This window comes from Eumetopias jubatus, unplaced genomic scaffold, assembly GCF_037043125.1.
Source record: "Eumetopias jubatus isolate StellerSeaLion01/CBP00866 unplaced genomic scaffold, mEumJub1_p1.0 scaffold_7, whole genome shotgun sequence".
In the NCBI taxonomy this organism is placed as follows: Eukaryota; Metazoa; Chordata; class Mammalia; order Carnivora; family Otariidae; genus Eumetopias; species Eumetopias jubatus.
This window is the reverse complement of record NW_028274813.1, coordinates 80,627,939-80,643,938: the sequence shown is the minus strand read 5'-3', so window position 1 is coordinate 80,643,938 and position 16,000 is coordinate 80,627,939. Positions and strand designations below refer to the sequence as shown.

Sequence of the window (16,000 nt, the reverse complement as noted above, 5' to 3'; positions counted from 1 at the left end):
ATTAAAGGCCTAAAACAAAATACATAGGATTATAAAAGAATCGATTATACTGAAATACCAAAATATTTTTAATTTTGACATAATAATATCCATGCTTTATTAACATTAAGATATATATGAGCTCTTCCAATGGCTTAATAACCATAACTTCATTTATTTATTTATTTTTAAGTAAGCTTTACACCCAACAGGGGGCTTGAACTCACAACCCTGAGATCAAGAATCGCATGTTCTACTGAATGAACCAGCAAGGCGTCCCTACTATAACTTCAAAGTAGTGACAACTCAAAGCACTATTTCAATAAATCTGTAACAAATGAACAGCAACTGTACTATAAGAAAAAAAATCTGACTTATATTGGTGTTACAGGTTGAATAGTATCCCTCCAGAAAAACATGCTGAGTTCTAACCCTCTACCTCAGAACATGACCTTACTTGTAAATAGGGTCACTACAAGTGTAATTTACTTAGAGGGGGTCATACTGGAGTAGAGGAGGCTCCTAATCCAGTAAGACTGGTGTCACATGGCCACTTGAAGACACAGAGACACAGGCAGAACATCATGTGATGATGAAGGCAGAAAATGGAATCAGGCAGCTGCAAGCCAAAAATGCCAAAGATTGCCATCAACCACCAGAAGCCAGGAAGAGACAAGGAAGGATTCCCCTACCGGTTTAATGGGAACATGGCCCTGCCAATACCTTGATTTTGGACTTCCAACCTCCAAAATTGAAACAATAAATTTCTGTTGTTTTAAGCTATCCAGTTTGTGGTACTTTGTCACATTACAGCAGCCCTAGGAAACTAACTGCTGTCACAAGTATCTCTAATGCTATGGTTTGTTGGAATTTCCTTCAATTATGAATGTAAACAAGTTTCAATTAGTGATTAGTAAAAACACTCTTAATTCTAAGAACCCTATGTCTGAAGCAATTTAACACCTCAGTCTAAGATCCATTACTAATGATCTATATTTTAACAAAAATAACGAACTACGTTTAAACAGAAATACATGAACAGATCTTTTTCATTTCAAACCATTCTGAGTGCCACAAAAACATATCAGGGATTTGTAATGACTGGCTCTTGACTCTAAAATGAGATGCAGCTAAGACATAAAACTTGTCATAAATAGTGAATTAAATCTAACTATTAAAGAATTAAAAAATTCATTATCTGTGTTAACTTCTTAAAGTAAGTGTAAAATTATCCCTTCGTCTTAGGTTAATATGATTAGTACGAATAACCAAATGAAAAGACTTACTTTTGACACTTCTTAGCCATTAAGTAAAGCATGAGAGCTGGTCTCTTGTTAGTGTATTCCTTTTAGAACTACTCAAGTTGGTGTTTAAGCCCAATAGCCTTTTGTTCTCTTATTCATCCAGAGGCCATATTTATTTAAAAGAAAAAAAAAAAAAAGAGCAGTACCAAGTTCTCCATCTGTGAGGTATATATATTATCAAAGACATGTGGCTATTAAACCCAAAAAAATAAAACCTTAAAAGATTATGAATGTACCAATTGTCTCCAAATTTTTTATCTTGGCTCTTCAAAATTCATGCTTTTACTTCAGTATCCTACCAGATCTCTACTGGAAGTCTTTCATTTGCTTAAATATGTCAAAAACAACAATATAATAAAATTAATCAAAAAAAGAATTGATTAACAAATACATATGTTACAAGTCTAGTGACTTGTAATGTGCCTATCACTGTATTGTTTTAGGGTCATTTAGTACAGGAAGAGCCTATAATGATGCTTAGTTCAAATTGCTCAAATGAAATGAGCAAACTGAGGCCCAGAGGCTGTACTTGTCCAGAATCACATAATAATTAGTGACAGCTGGGACAGAAAGGCATCTCCCAATTCCAAGTCCAATGCTCTTTACATTACACCATACTACATAAGAATTGGTAAGAGTTAAGTAAATTATCTGCAAAACTTTTGTATGATCACTTTAATCCTATTCGTAATTTAATTCGATATTTAAAAACAGTCTGGTTGCCCAAAACAACCTAACAAGTTTTGGGGTTTTTTAATCAATTTTATTTTACCATCCAGCACATTTTAAAAATAGGAACAAGATCTCATTTCCACCTTCAAAATTGGCAAAAATGTTTTCAAAGAGAACTGGACAGAAAAAAATCAAGACATAAGCACTCTCATGTGAGTTTTCCTTTTCTAGAGGGCAATGTAGCAGAAAGAACAACTTAAAGTTTGCATCTCCCTTAACTCCATTCCTGGAGTATCTTAAGGAAGGAGTAAAAGATTTGGATGAGGACAGAACTCAGGATCAAATGCAGCACCATTCAGGAATAAAAGATTATCCAACAATAGTAGACTGATTAAAACTAATGTATGTTATACACTGAACCATAATGTAGCCATTAAAAACTATGTTCTAGGAAATATTTAATGACATAGGAAAAGGGTCACAATATTTTTGGGTATGAAGTTTCTACTATGCAATTCCACTCTATAAAGAATACATGTATATACATAAAATAATACAGAAAAAATTCATCATAGTGCATGGCACATAGTAAAAATCCAATAAATGAATATGATTCATCCTCAACATCATAGGAAAGGTTTGATTATAGTATATCAAATGTTAAGACTTGTCATGTGAGTAATAGAAACACAAATAAATTATTATTACTTACTCCCTTTAAGGACTATTTCGGACATTATCTGAAATTACTACTTTTGCAAGGAGGAAAGTTGTTGTTGTTTTTTTTTTAATGACACTTTAAATCAGTTCCAGTTATTACCGAAGGATGGAAAAGAAAAGTAGACTTTTACCAACCCTTCCTCAAATTTGGCATTGCATAAGATAAAGTTTTACACATAATAGATTCTTAATTATTGATTAAATATACACTCACAACTTTTGAGAGCTATTTCTCCAAACAGAACTCTAATTTCAAATAATAGAGCATATATTAGAGGATTTCAAAATGAGGCCTCTAAAGGCCTTCCTCGATTTTTCCACAATGGTTACCTAGAAAAAGTTAATGGTTTCCCAAAATATTGGTGATTTTCACTCTTTTAAAGGTTGAAATCAGGTGAAAAAACATTTAAGTGTTAAGAACAGTGTCTAATGTAAATAAATTCCTATTGATTATGGCTTCCAGAAAAAGGAGAAAAGAAGGTAGAAAAAAATATATTTAAGGCCCAGATAAAATCCGTATTACAGGGGAGTCTTACAATGCTGAGGCTTTAAGGGCGTCTGCCGTAACATACATATCTTTTGTTTCTTCATACTATATACAATGATAAGTAATAAACTACTGCTTCAAAACATTAAATATTAAAGATAAGATAAATTATTGGAATAAAAACTACATTCCTAAGAAGTTCACACTTTTTGCTTAGCTAACGTACAATGTTGGCGCTAATAAAACTGATTACCAGATGAACACATCACTTCCTAGAATTAAAAAAAAAAATTTTTTTTACTAAAACCCCCAAGAGTTCTGTCCCCATGAAGTGTTAACATCTCATAAAAAATACATATATGCTAAAACATTTTTTTTGTGTTCTACCAAAACATAACAGAGCCTCTAGGGAATAACTTATTAATAATGCAGGATAAATTTATGAAAACAAAATCCTAAAGGTCTGAGCGAGGTAATTTCCAAGTTGTCCTATATCAACAACTTTTAATTTTTTTAAATTAAAAAAAAAAAAGGCAACCCTCCCAACTTGCCTTTTGGTGTCTCAGTTATCAACATCTTTGGGATTAAAGTACTGGGAATTTTTACTTATTTTCACTGTAACAGCAGTATCATCCACCAATATCACTACATGAAAAATTTGCATTCTAATCTGTCCATAGCAAGTATTAGAAAAAGAGCCATTTAGAAACAATATATTTTACGCATGTGTCAATTCACATTCCCTCATTTGTTTTTCTATTAGATGCATCCAGAAAGGAAATATTAATATTTTACTTTAAATATGGTAATTAGTCTTTTCCCATCTCTAAAAACAGAATTTGACATTTTGATCCAGGCTACTTTCTTAAAAGATGCCAGCAAAAATTACCGTCCTTCCGTTCAGGATTTTTAGCAGTTTTTCCCCTAACTAAGCGTTATCTGAGATACTTCTTGATCTCTCTCAAAGTAGGTCTAATCTGCGGAAGGCAGTGAGACAGTGTACTGCACTGTGAATGGACAGCCAGGTATTTTATGAATGGAGGCGATCACGTGATCCCAGCACCTCCCCGAACTGATATTTCCCACATAACTGTGTCAACATTCTGAGAACAGGGGTAGTTGTTTGTGTGCGTATGTTTTTTAATTTAACCTATAACTTCGAATTCTCCTTACTTCCTGAACTCAAAAATCTACATGAAGACAGACAGTCAAAGCTTTGAATTTTTGTCCTGGGAAATCCTTTCAAAATGTCCAAGGTGATGGATGTTTAATTATTTTTTTATGAATGAAGAGTGTGCTATGCAAATGAGGGCGATTCACAAAAAGAGAGAGAACATGGCGGCCACTTCTGCTTCCAGACTGCACTGACACTGCAGCAATCTACCTTCTCCCACACCCGCTCATCAGAAGAGTGTGTTGGTGGGGGGAGGGGGGGTGGAGGTTCGAAGAGAAACGCTGCTTGGCATTTCTCAAGCTATTTTATGTTAAACAGGCCTAGGCTTTGGATTTTAAAGTTCTCTCAAAAAGGTCTGACTCGAGGAATGCACTTTATTTAAAGGAATGCATCCTAGGACTAGTCCTAACTCTCTTAACTCTTTCCAAACCTCCAAAGATAAACAAAACTTGAACTTAATTACAGGAGAACGGATGCAAATATTCTGCACGGAATTAAATCCGGTCTCAGTAAAAACTGTTACCGCACCATTATTCTTTCAGGCAGCCGTTACGTTAAAACAAAATATTTAAAAGGCAACGTACTTCGTTTGGAAAACAGCCCAAATAAACAAAAACTTAAGCCAGGACACTCTAGAAGTTAATGAATGAAGTCATCAACATATTCTGCAATGTAAATACTGCTAAATCAACGTAAATGGTGTTTCTCAATACAGCTGAAGGATAATAATTAACACTCAATATTCTATGCCCCTGATAAAGACATGCCCAGCATTCGCAAAGGTAAAATATAATAGTTCAACGTCTCCCACACTCCAGGTGTCCTTCAAGTTATTAAATTCTAAAAATGTTTCCCTAGTTCCATTTTTTACATGAAGCTTACAGGTCGTAAATTTAAAGGGGGGGGCGGGGGAGGTTTAATCGGTATTAAAGAGTCACTGACTCATCGAATTAAGATTCAAGAGCAGTTTGCTGCAGGAGGTGCTCCCACCCGTTAGTTTCCAAGTAAAATAGCTATAAAGGAAGCAGGATGGATATTCAGGGTATGTTGACTTACGGTATGCTAAACTGAAAAAGGACAGGCCAGGGGGGTCTTCGAGGCAAAGAGGTAATTTCTACCCCGCCAGCATCCGTCCACATTACTCCATCTCATTGACGTACAATTGCCATCCCACCCCAACACTCAATACCCTCCCCCAGAAGTAAGCCACTAAATGCGGGGGGGGGGGCAGTAGAGGGTGCTGCCATTAAATGGCTAAAGAAATCAAATGTTATCTCCAGAACAAGATGCACCGAACTCTCCAAGGCTGCAAGCTTTCCAGCACCCAAGTCTCAGAGGGGTCGGAAGGATGGGGGGGGGGGGTTACTAATCAAGATCAATGAGGCGCTTACTCGTTGTCAGAAGTCGCCGTCTCCTCGCTCATCTTTCCCTCACCGCGATCCGATCTGGAGATGGAGGAGCAACAGCAGGCGGAGGAGCAGCGGCAGCACCGAGGGGCAGGAGGCAGCGGCGGCCGGGGGGGCGCGGGGGCAGCGGCTCAGGGGCCTCACCATGGTGGATGCCTCACCCGGAACGGTGCCCCCCCAGCCGGGAACCCCGGCCACCCCCGCAGGGGGGTGGCGGCAACAACCTCCGCCGTGGCGACCCCAGCCTCTTCCTCCGCCTCAGCGCCCAGCCAAGGGATCCGAGGAGGCCGGGGAGGGTGGGTGGAAAGGAAAAAGGGAAGAGGGGCTGCGAAGGCTGACTGGAGAGCTGCTCCTCCCGCCACCGGGGTGGAGCGCGGCGGGGTCCGGCCAGGAAGGAGCGGGCGGGCGGAGAACCCGGGAGCAGAGGCGGCGCTTCCCTCAGGGATGCGGCGAGGAGGAAGCAGAGCTGCGTTCGGTGGGGGCCGGCGGGAGGGTGCCGAGCCCAGGCTCCGGGCGGCGGCAGCGCGGTCCTGCCGGAGCCCACCCCACCATCTCCCACCTCGCCGCCGGCTGCCCTCTTAGCGCCCGGAGGCGGCCGGAGCGGTCCTCAGGCACGAGCCGGACCGGGCGAGGGGCCTCGCGGCGGCGGATTCCTCCAGACACGCTCCAGTCGGGACGCCTCCAGCAGGGGGAGGAGGGGGCGGCGGGGAGCGTGTGAGGCCAGGGCCGGCGAGCCGATCTCCCCCGCCCGGGTCGGAGAAGAGCGGGCGCGCCCAGGAGACAGGGTCCCGGGAAGGAGCGGGAGAGCGGCCGCAAGTCCCCCACCAGCCAGTGCCACCAGCAGCTCGGCGGGCCAGCTCCTCACACCCGCCAGAGGGGAGCCGTGAGGGGGGCGGCGGAAGCGCTCACGCCGCCCGCTCCTTCCGCCGCCGCTGCCCGAACCGGGGGCGCCCACGGGAGAAGGAGGCGAAGTAGTCCCTGGCGACTTCTCCCGGCCGCCTGCCTCCCCCTGGGGCCAGAGCGGGCACGGGGTGCGGTTGCCGAGCGCAGTACCCGGGCTGTGAGGGCGTGTGGGTAGGGCTAAAAGCTGCGGCCTCCGGGCGAATCACTGCAACCCGAAGTCGTGTGCAGCATAGCAAGTTTCAGGAAAGTAGTTCCCTCCTCCCTTCATTTCCCAAATCGTTGTCGAGCCACAGAGCGGGGAAAGGAGGAGGGAGGCGGAGGGATACGCCAGGCACCGTGTACAGTGTGCGTGCGCGCGCTCCAAACTCTTGGCACGCTGCGAAAGGGGGCGGGGGTGGGACCTGCACTGGGAGCTGCTTGGGAGGTTGCATTGTTGCGCCGCGCTACTCCCCGTTACTCCCCGTTACTCGCTTTGGAATAACCGGGTTGTTAGAACAAGGAGGCTAGAATGACAGTGTGATCAAGGGGGAAATTGGAGGCTGCTCGGTTTTGCCGTGTGTGTGTGTGTGTGTGTGTGTGTGTGTGTGTGTGTGTGTTTCTTGCAGAGCAAAGAATGGAACTGGCATGAGTTCATTTTTAGTTGGTGGGGGTTAGAGGGAGGGACCGTACAAAGAGAGCTCCGCCTGCTGTCCCTCTGGTTGCATTGCTGCAGTCCCCTAGCTGCATGTACAGCGGGAGTGTGTGTGTGTGTGTGTTTGTGTGTGTGTGTGTTAGAGTTAGTTTTAATACCTTGGATTCTTAATGTGCAAGGGGTATGCTGTGCAGGGTATTCATCTTCGAAAGCTAGAATGGTTGTTAATGGAGAACGACTTCCATTGAAGCCCAGAGTAGGCGTGTTACATGAATCTGGCGCAGCCAGAAGCACAGGAAAAAAAACTCCCGCTGCGAGTGAGGTTGCATAACTATAGCGCAGAAGATGCCTCTGTGGCACGAACTGCTCTAAACGGAGGCGGAACCATTATTGAATAGGCAGCTGTCACTTTTGCATTGTTAGAGGACAATGTATGCATTCATCTCGAAAGGTTTTTGCACAGAAACCTGCTGGTGTTTCAGCCGGGAGTCCAGGGTCTGCGGGACTAGAGAACTCAGGGCTCCTGGCTCTGCAAATTCTGTTATCCCTTTTCTACCTAGAAAGCCAGCCTGTACCCACCCGGCCTGGGGACTGAATCCTAAGATTCTGACGCATCTCCCTAGCTATCAATCTAGCATTGTGTGCAGTTCTTTTCTTTTCATTCTCAGGTTTTTGTGACCTGAGAGTGAAGGTTGCTGCTCCTGCCACCTTGAGGGGTAGAACAATTCCTGATGAGGAAAGTGGGAAAAACTCCCAAACTAGCCAGCACTCCTCATCTGCCATCCGTCTCAGGAGGTTTCTGGATTGCTGCTTTCTAGAGCGCAGGCACTAGCCTGTTTTGCACAGAGTGGGTGCTTAATAAATGAGGAATAAAGGAGCCAAAGCACTCAGGCAGCCCCCCAAAAACAGCCCACTGATTTCTGAGGTTTCTTTATGTAAAGCTTGCCTGGGCAGCAGCATTGTCCTTACTCAGAGTGAGGAAGGGACAACGTTGGTGGCTGGAAGAAATGAGGGGATCTGGGATGGTCAGAGGTTACCTCTGTTACCCCTGAACCTGTGTTTTTTTATCTTGTTCCTGGGAAGACCCTGTACCTGGGAGTGCTGGTACTGGCCTGCTCTCCTTCTTACTACTGCTACCCACTATGGCTTCTCAGATTTGAATCAAGTCCCATCAGTTATCATTTGTGTGTTCTAGACAAGTTATCCAAACGCTGCCTGTGGAAAATGGGGAGAATAGTACCTAATTCATAGAGCTACTGTGCTGATTCATGAGGTAATAGTATACATGAAGCACTTAGAACAGATTAAGAGCTTAATAAATCCTAGTTCTTACTCTGATTTTGTAAAATGGAGATGATAGTACACTCCATGACAAGGTGGTGGCAGTGGCTCCAAAGGTTAAACTCGGCCTTGTTTATTCATTCGATGAGTAACTATGGGTTTCTTCTGTGTACCACTCTTGCTAGAGACATGGCCTGGCCCTTAGCAAGCCATCTATAAATGATTGCTCTCAGAGTCATTATGATTAAGTAAGTACAAGGAAAGTTGGTCACTTGCAGAGGCTTGCTTTTCTTTTGAAGAAATATGCATCTGCTTAAGGTTCAACTGCATCAGGGAAAGGATCAATGACAGGCCTTGGGAGAAGATATGAAAACCATCTTGGCTCTCCTGTGCAAAGAACTGTGTGCTGGCCACTTTCAAACACATTACTTACCTAAAGGGGCACTATATGATCAATAGCCCAAATTCATGCTTTTGAGATTGTTCCCACTCCTATAACCAAGACACAGTCACCAAACTGTTCCTTGCCTCCAGTGTTCCCCATACCACTTGCAGGACACTTTTGTGCCTTTCTTTTTAAGGGGGCATTTCCAGCCCTCACCTCTCACCCAGTTGTTGAAGATCTTACCAGCTTTTTAGAAAATTGTCTTGGTCTGGACAGAGAATTCTACAGTAAAACAATCAGAAATGGCCCTACATTCAGGTTCAAGGGCCAGGGGTCTTCCAATCTAACTCAACTGTCAGCAGCTACCCTAAGCTCAAGAGGCCTCACTGCGCTATCCCAGTGTCTGTACTTTTACCAGTACAAGAGACAGAGTGACCAAATGCAATGTGGGAGACCTTCTTTGGATCCTGATTTGAACAAATATTTTTAAATTTGAGATCATCGGGGAAGCAAACACTAACTGGAGATTGATAATAATAAGGGGTTTTTTAAAGTATTAGTGTTGTGGTTGTGGTTTTTTTTTTTTTAAGATTTTATTTATTTATTTGAGACAGAGAGAATGAGAGAGAGAGCACATGAGAGGGGGAGGGTCAGAGGGAGAAGCAGACTCCCCGCTGAGCGGGGAGCCCGATGCGGGACTCGATCCAGGGACTCCAGGATCATGACCTGAGCCGAAGGCAGTCGCCTAACCAACTGAGCCACCCAGGCGCCCCGTGGTTTTTTTTTTTTAAGTCATCATCTTTTAGAAATACATACTGGGTGCCTGGGTGGCTCAGTCGTTAAGCGTCTGCCTTCAGCTCAGGTCACGATCCCAGGGTCCTGGGATCGAGTCCCGCATCGGGCTCCCTGCTTCTTGGGAGCCTGCTTCTCCCTCTGCTTCTCTCTTTCTCTCTCTCTCTCCCTCTGTCTCTCATGAATAAATAAATAAAATCTTTAAAAAAAAGTTTATTAAAAAAAAAGAAATACATACTGAAATCTACAGATGAGATGATATATCTGAGATTTGTTTCAAAATAATTCAGTAGAGTGAGGAGTGGGAAGAAGTAGGTAGGGATAGAGATGAAACAAGATTGGCTACGGAATGATAATGAGCACATTCTCTTTATTTTTTCACACATTTGAAATTTTCTATAATAAAAACTTTTTTTTAATACACTGTAAGAACTGCCTTAATGCAGATTCCTTAGCCCCACTCCCCAGATTGGGATCAGCAGATCAGTAATGGAACTGACAAATCTGCTTTTCCAGAAGTATGCCAGGTACTTGTTCCTTCTTAGCCCTTCACAGTCTTCTCTCCTTTTCCCTGCAACTACTTGTCATCCCATCTCCGAACATACCCCTACCTAAGAACCTCAATTCCAGAAGCCGACAAAAAAGGGTGGCCCAACGTCTATCATAGGCTAAGGCAGGTCAAGGCCAAAGGGCTGGTTCAGCCAGGGAAGTTGGATCTAATAAGACCTGAAAAGCTGTGTGAAAAGATAAATACAGATGGAGATCACAGTTTTACCCAAAGTTCCAGCTCCATTCAGTTGGTATAGCTACCATTGAACACCAGTCAAAGATTCTATGGCCATGTCGGTGAACAGGGCAGGGGCGTGCTTATATTTACTTGGTTGTGTTTTCTCAGGTGGGTCTGTGGGAAAGAGGCTGGTCACGCTAGCTGCTGCTCACAGGTGGCTCTCATTACTCTTGTCCTCAATTTTAGGAATTAACCACGACCACTTACAAACTTGTTCTAGATGATTAATTATCAGAAGTATTTATGCACCAACAGCACAAATGCCAAGTAACTGCCAGTGTAGGACATCATCACAGTTAGGAAGGTACAAGTGGGTTCTGGGTTCTAGGTAGGTATCAGACCAAGGTTCACAAGGTCAGCAAAGGTGGCCTATCCTTATGGAGGCCCAGGTAGCACTCCGACGCAAGGTGTTCTCCCTCTTTCCAGACCGCTCCGTCCATAGTGATCATCTTTTTGATGAACTCAGACTTTATCTTCTCAAATTCCTTTCTTTTTGCCTTTACCATTTTACCCTTGTACTGATAATTCTCTCTCTCTACTCAACTTTTTCTGAGTTTATGTTTGTTTTCCCAGTTTAAGTGGCTTGAAGGCAGAGGCTGCATTTCATATATCTTTGGTGTTCTCTTCAGCAGTCATTTTGAGTAATGAAGGCTTTTCTAGTGAAATATTATAGCAAAGCCCATATATGTATAAAAATGAAGCTGTAGTGACCACCACAGCGATGGAAATTCAGAGCCCCCTCCAGCTTCTTATTGCGACCTGAACACTGCAGCAGCTCAGCATTTCACACACGCCATCCCTTGTGCTAATAAGCTCTCAGCAGAGATTTGTATACTTGAAAAGCCAAAAGAGATGGTCGTGCCAACATGTGAGGTTCTAACAGTGCATAAAATACATAGTCAAATTTCCATTTCTAAACATGACCCCGAGCAGATGTTTTAAAATTCAAAATTTTAAAACTGTAGCTAGAATGTGCCTAGATCAAAGGGGATTGTCTATTTTCATGTTGTACTTTGTTTAATGAACAACTTTTTTCTTTCTTTCTTTCTTTCTTTTTCTTTCTTTCTTTCTTTCTTTTTTTCTTTCTTTCTTTCTTTCTTTCTTTCTTTCTTTCTTTCTTTCTTTCTTTCTTTCTTTCTTTCTTTCTTTTTTTTTTTAGAGTAACCAGTCTCTTGGCTAATGAGCTCTGCCTCTCAGTGGAATTACTAAATGGTAACCATGTTTCTAAATAGTTTCCTTGCCTCTGGCATGAGTCTGTTTCTCCATCACTAGGGTTTCCGTGTTCTTCCAAACTAATACAAAGTATAAAGGATAAGTATGCTATTTTATTTTTCTCCCAAAGGACTGCAATTGTTGGTCTGGTAGTATCCGGTGAGTGTGAAATCAGTTTACTTTTAATGCTATAACTGCCTTTTACAGGAAGTTTCCACAAGATTACAACCAGTACAAGGGAAATGAGCAGTCTGCGACTTCCTTTATTTTCAGCATAATCTTAGCAGGGAGGATGCTTACCAGGCCCACACTACTAAATAAAGCACTTCTCCCTTACCATCATTCTCCCAAATGGATTTGGCATGCTTATTCCTTGAAGGTTATATCTCACTACAGTCAATATGCAGGATTGAAATATCCATTACATAAAATTTCCAAGGCTATGTACATGCAACAAATGCACTACAACAAGAGTCTAGATGATTCCTTGGATTTTGTTTTAAATATGGCATTTGACTTCCCTTTTAGTGAGTGATAGTTAGCCATTGTATACGACTGTCAAACTTGGAATGTCCTTTAGGAACTTACCTTCCTAACACCCTTGCCCACTAGGTATTATCATCAGTTCCAATTTACAGAAAGAATTAGGAACTGACCATCAAAAAGTTTAGGTGACTTGCCAGAGGTCACACATTAGTAAGGCTGTGGCTGGAGCTCAAACTAAAATTTTCTCTTTTAAAAACCCGTGTGTGTGTGTGTGTGTGTGTGTGTGTGTGTGTGTGTGTTTTGATATGTAATATCAAAAGATGAGCTCCTCAAAGATGAGCTCCTTTGTGGCATATGCTTTCTATTTCAAGTCATTATTGCTGTGGATGATGACTTGGCTGGAGAACTGTACTTTGGAAAAAGGGAGGAGTAAATCCCTTGGCTGTTATCAGCTGCCTCCTGTGGTGCTCAGGTACATAAATGCCCTTATTTAGCAGCAGTTCCAGAGGCAACAACATCTGGTTATCTTTTAGTGATGCTCTTAGCTGTATGATCATGGTAGCCGCTAGCCATGCATGGCTAAATTAAAATTAAATTAAAATTAACTAAATTCAATAAGATTAAAAACTTAACTCCGTAGTCGTACTAGCTACATTTCAAGTGCTTAACTGCCATGCATGGTTGGTGGCTACCATTCTGGACAGTTCAGATATAGAACACTTCTACTATCACAGAAAAAGTCCTTTTGGGTACTTTCGTGTGCGGATGTGTTGCTGTAAACAACACAGGTAGTTATCCTGCTATTAATATAAACATCTAACAATGATTGTGCTTTCGAATATGTTATTATTGGTTTGAACTGAGCATTGTATCCCCTCTCTTAATCTTAGATATGTCTTCATTGCCATCAACTAAGGGTAAAAAAGAGGACAATTTCATAATTAGAGTCTTTGATAAGCCCACAGAATCTATGTTGAGAAGCACTAATGCATTTATTTATTTATGTGTTTCTTTATTTAATAAAAATGCTTTAAATGCTCATGTTTAATACTGTAAATCCTTGCTACCGCAAAGCAGCATAGCTTCCCCTGGAAGCTTGCTAGAAATGCAAACTCTTAGGCTCCACCCGAGTCTTACTGAATTATAATCTGAATTTTGACAAGATCCCTAGGCGATTCAACTGTACGTTAAAGTTTAAGAAGTCCTGCTATAAATAATCTCTGTCTCTGGTAGGTGGCCTTTCCTAAACTTGACTAGGTGTATTATTCTTCAGGCATGCCTCCAAGTATATAAAAGTGAGATATTCCCACCATCATTTTCAGCCCTTTTCCTGCCCCTCCCCCAAAAAGAGGATTTTTTTTTCCTATTTCCTTTTATTCTCTCCTTCCTGGCCCAGGATTTAGACCACTCAGCATCTTGTCTCTGTTCCTCCTTAGATCAAGTCCACTACACTCAGCTCCATGTAGTCCCAGGATGCTCCGCCAGGGGACTGTGCCCCTGAGAACTTCCCCTTTCCTCCCACCTCCCCATTTCCCTCTTTTCTCTCAAATCTCCCTACTTCCCTAAAAAGCATTCCTTCTTTGTCCAACTCTCCTTTTCTGACTTATCTGAAAGTTTCCTCCTGTTTCTACTCTGCCAATATCATGCTTTCAGTTAGGCTTCATCACACTCTATTGGGCATGTGTAAAGCCCGGCAGTTCTCCACAAGCCACTCAGGGGATCTTAAAACATCACATTTTTGCTATAACTTCTATTTGCTCTACTCTAATTTAAAAACGAAACTTAAGACCTTGCATTTACATACACAGTTGGCTCTTCCAGCCCTCTATCTCTGTTAGTAATGTATGTGTGTGTTTATATATATAATTTATATAGTTTAGTAGTTATAATTTCAAGAATGTAGAAATTTAGGTGATGGGATAGAAGGAGAGCTATAAAGGAATTTTCAGTATTGGAGGGAAAAGATAGCTGTTATTTTTATTATCTGTATACCATCTTGTGTTATCTAAATGTTTCCTTTTGGCTTTCCGTGTCTTCCTGGATATATCGTAAAATTTTGGAGACCAGTAAAAAGGCTGTTGCCATGGTCTACATAGAAAATTAGGGCATTGGTCAGGGGCTAGAGAGAGGATGGTTGTAAGACATGTAGGTGAGAGAATATTCAGGACTACTTTAGGTGCTGGGAGGAAGCCTGCTTTCCAGAGAGCTACAATCTAGCTAGGGAGACATGGAAAGCCAAAAGGAAACATTTAGAAAATACAAAATGTTATCTGAATAAATGCCATGACAAGTAATAAAAATAACTGCTCTTGTTTTCCTCTAATGACACTAATCTTCTTAGCATCCCCAAATATGTCCATTTTGGAATTCTGTGACAGTATCTTTAATAGAATTCTGTGTTTAAAAATTATTAGACACTGAAAACCTCACTTCCAGTGACAACTGGCCAGTCCTTACCTTATCAGACAGAGATGTTTTCTTTCTCTGTAAGATTTTTAAATCCTAAGAAGACACTGACCGTCCTTCATACTAGAGAATGCCGCCCTCAGCTCTAAAGCTCTTTATCAGGAAGCTAAAACACTTCACACCCTTATTGTCTCCTGGGTCTTAGCCAATCTTTGTTTATTTCAAGTTTCCTTCCTTTGTTGGATCATCCCAGTCCTTCTGGGGCCCCTGCCAAGCTGTGCCAAGGACTTAGAACAGTCTCTCTTAACCTGCCTTATTGTGTTTGCTTATTTTAAGTATGTCTCCTAGTATTTTCCATAGAACTTTCTAGAATTGGTTTGGGAACATAAAATTGCTTGCTACACCCTACATTATTTGGTCTAGTCGACATCCTAGAAATGTGGTTATTCTTGATACGTCCCATGATACTATTCTTAACTGTGTATTTGTTTAATGTCTATATTTAGTTATCCATTGTTTCCAAGTTTTTCTAAAACCCCAACCTTCATATGTGTCAAATTATTTTTGCATAATAACATAAAGTGAGATGTCTGGTAGGTGTTTATTAAATGCTATTTTATATGGTACTGGTCAACTCCAAAAGGACAACTTTTAATTTATATTTTGAATTTATATCTCTGAATCTCCTACTCATTCAAATATATAAATGACATTAGAGATTTGACCAAACTTCCATTCAAATTCATAAATTCTATTTATGTATGATCCCAGTTTATCCTTTACTTTTCATATAGTTACAATATCAAATTTCCTTGGAAATCACTTGAATGTACCTCATTTAATTCTAGCAATAATCATTTCTTGGTTTTTTAAGTTCTTTCTCACAGTGTTCACTTCTGATATTGATCTTCTTTTACAAAACCAAAAGTACTTAGTGAAGGATAGGGAGAACTTCCAGAAAACTATCATTAGGATTTATTAGAGAGTGGTCCTTAGGGGCAACTCTCAAAGGATCCATCTTTGATAAAGTCACAGACAATAACTGTATCAGAAGAATTCATTAACTAATTAGTAAAGCAGTAATTGACTGCAAGGAACTTATGTCTAGTGAAGATGTAAATAGGTAAATTCCCATTCCCACAGTAAGTGCTAGGAGTGTTAGGAGTGACGTGCTATAGGAGCAACAACTCACTTGCTTCACATAAAACGGAGAATTAACCGTAGGGGAGCATTTAGGAAGAAACTCAATTTTCTCCCCTTTGTGTAGTGAAGACCCTGGGTCTTTCCTATGTGTTTCTTCCCTATGTGTCTCCTTTACTTTTACACAGCACACTTCACTTTTGGGCACCAAATGGGTGGAGGTTTTTCCCCACAC

The 16,000-nt window shown here is 41.5% G+C and overlaps 1 protein-coding gene and 1 pseudogene across 1 annotated transcript in view; one reads left to right on the top strand and one right to left on the bottom strand.

Moving 5' to 3' along the window:
* SPRED1 (sprouty related EVH1 domain containing 1) overlaps positions 1-5,792 on the bottom strand; it is a 114,961-nt gene extending 109,169 nt beyond the window's left edge. Inside the window, exon 1 of the mRNA XM_028119488.2 lies at positions 5,728-5,792. Coding sequence (XP_027975289.1) covers positions 5,728-5,759 — 32 coding nt within the window. The 5' untranslated portion in view covers positions 5,760-5,792. The remainder of the gene's footprint in view (positions 1-5,727) is intronic.
* Positions 5,793-5,887: 95 nt separating this feature from the next.
* LOC148163931 (uncharacterized) lies at positions 5,888-6,820 on the top strand (annotated as a pseudogene).
* Positions 6,821-16,000: the final 9,180 nt, after the last annotated feature.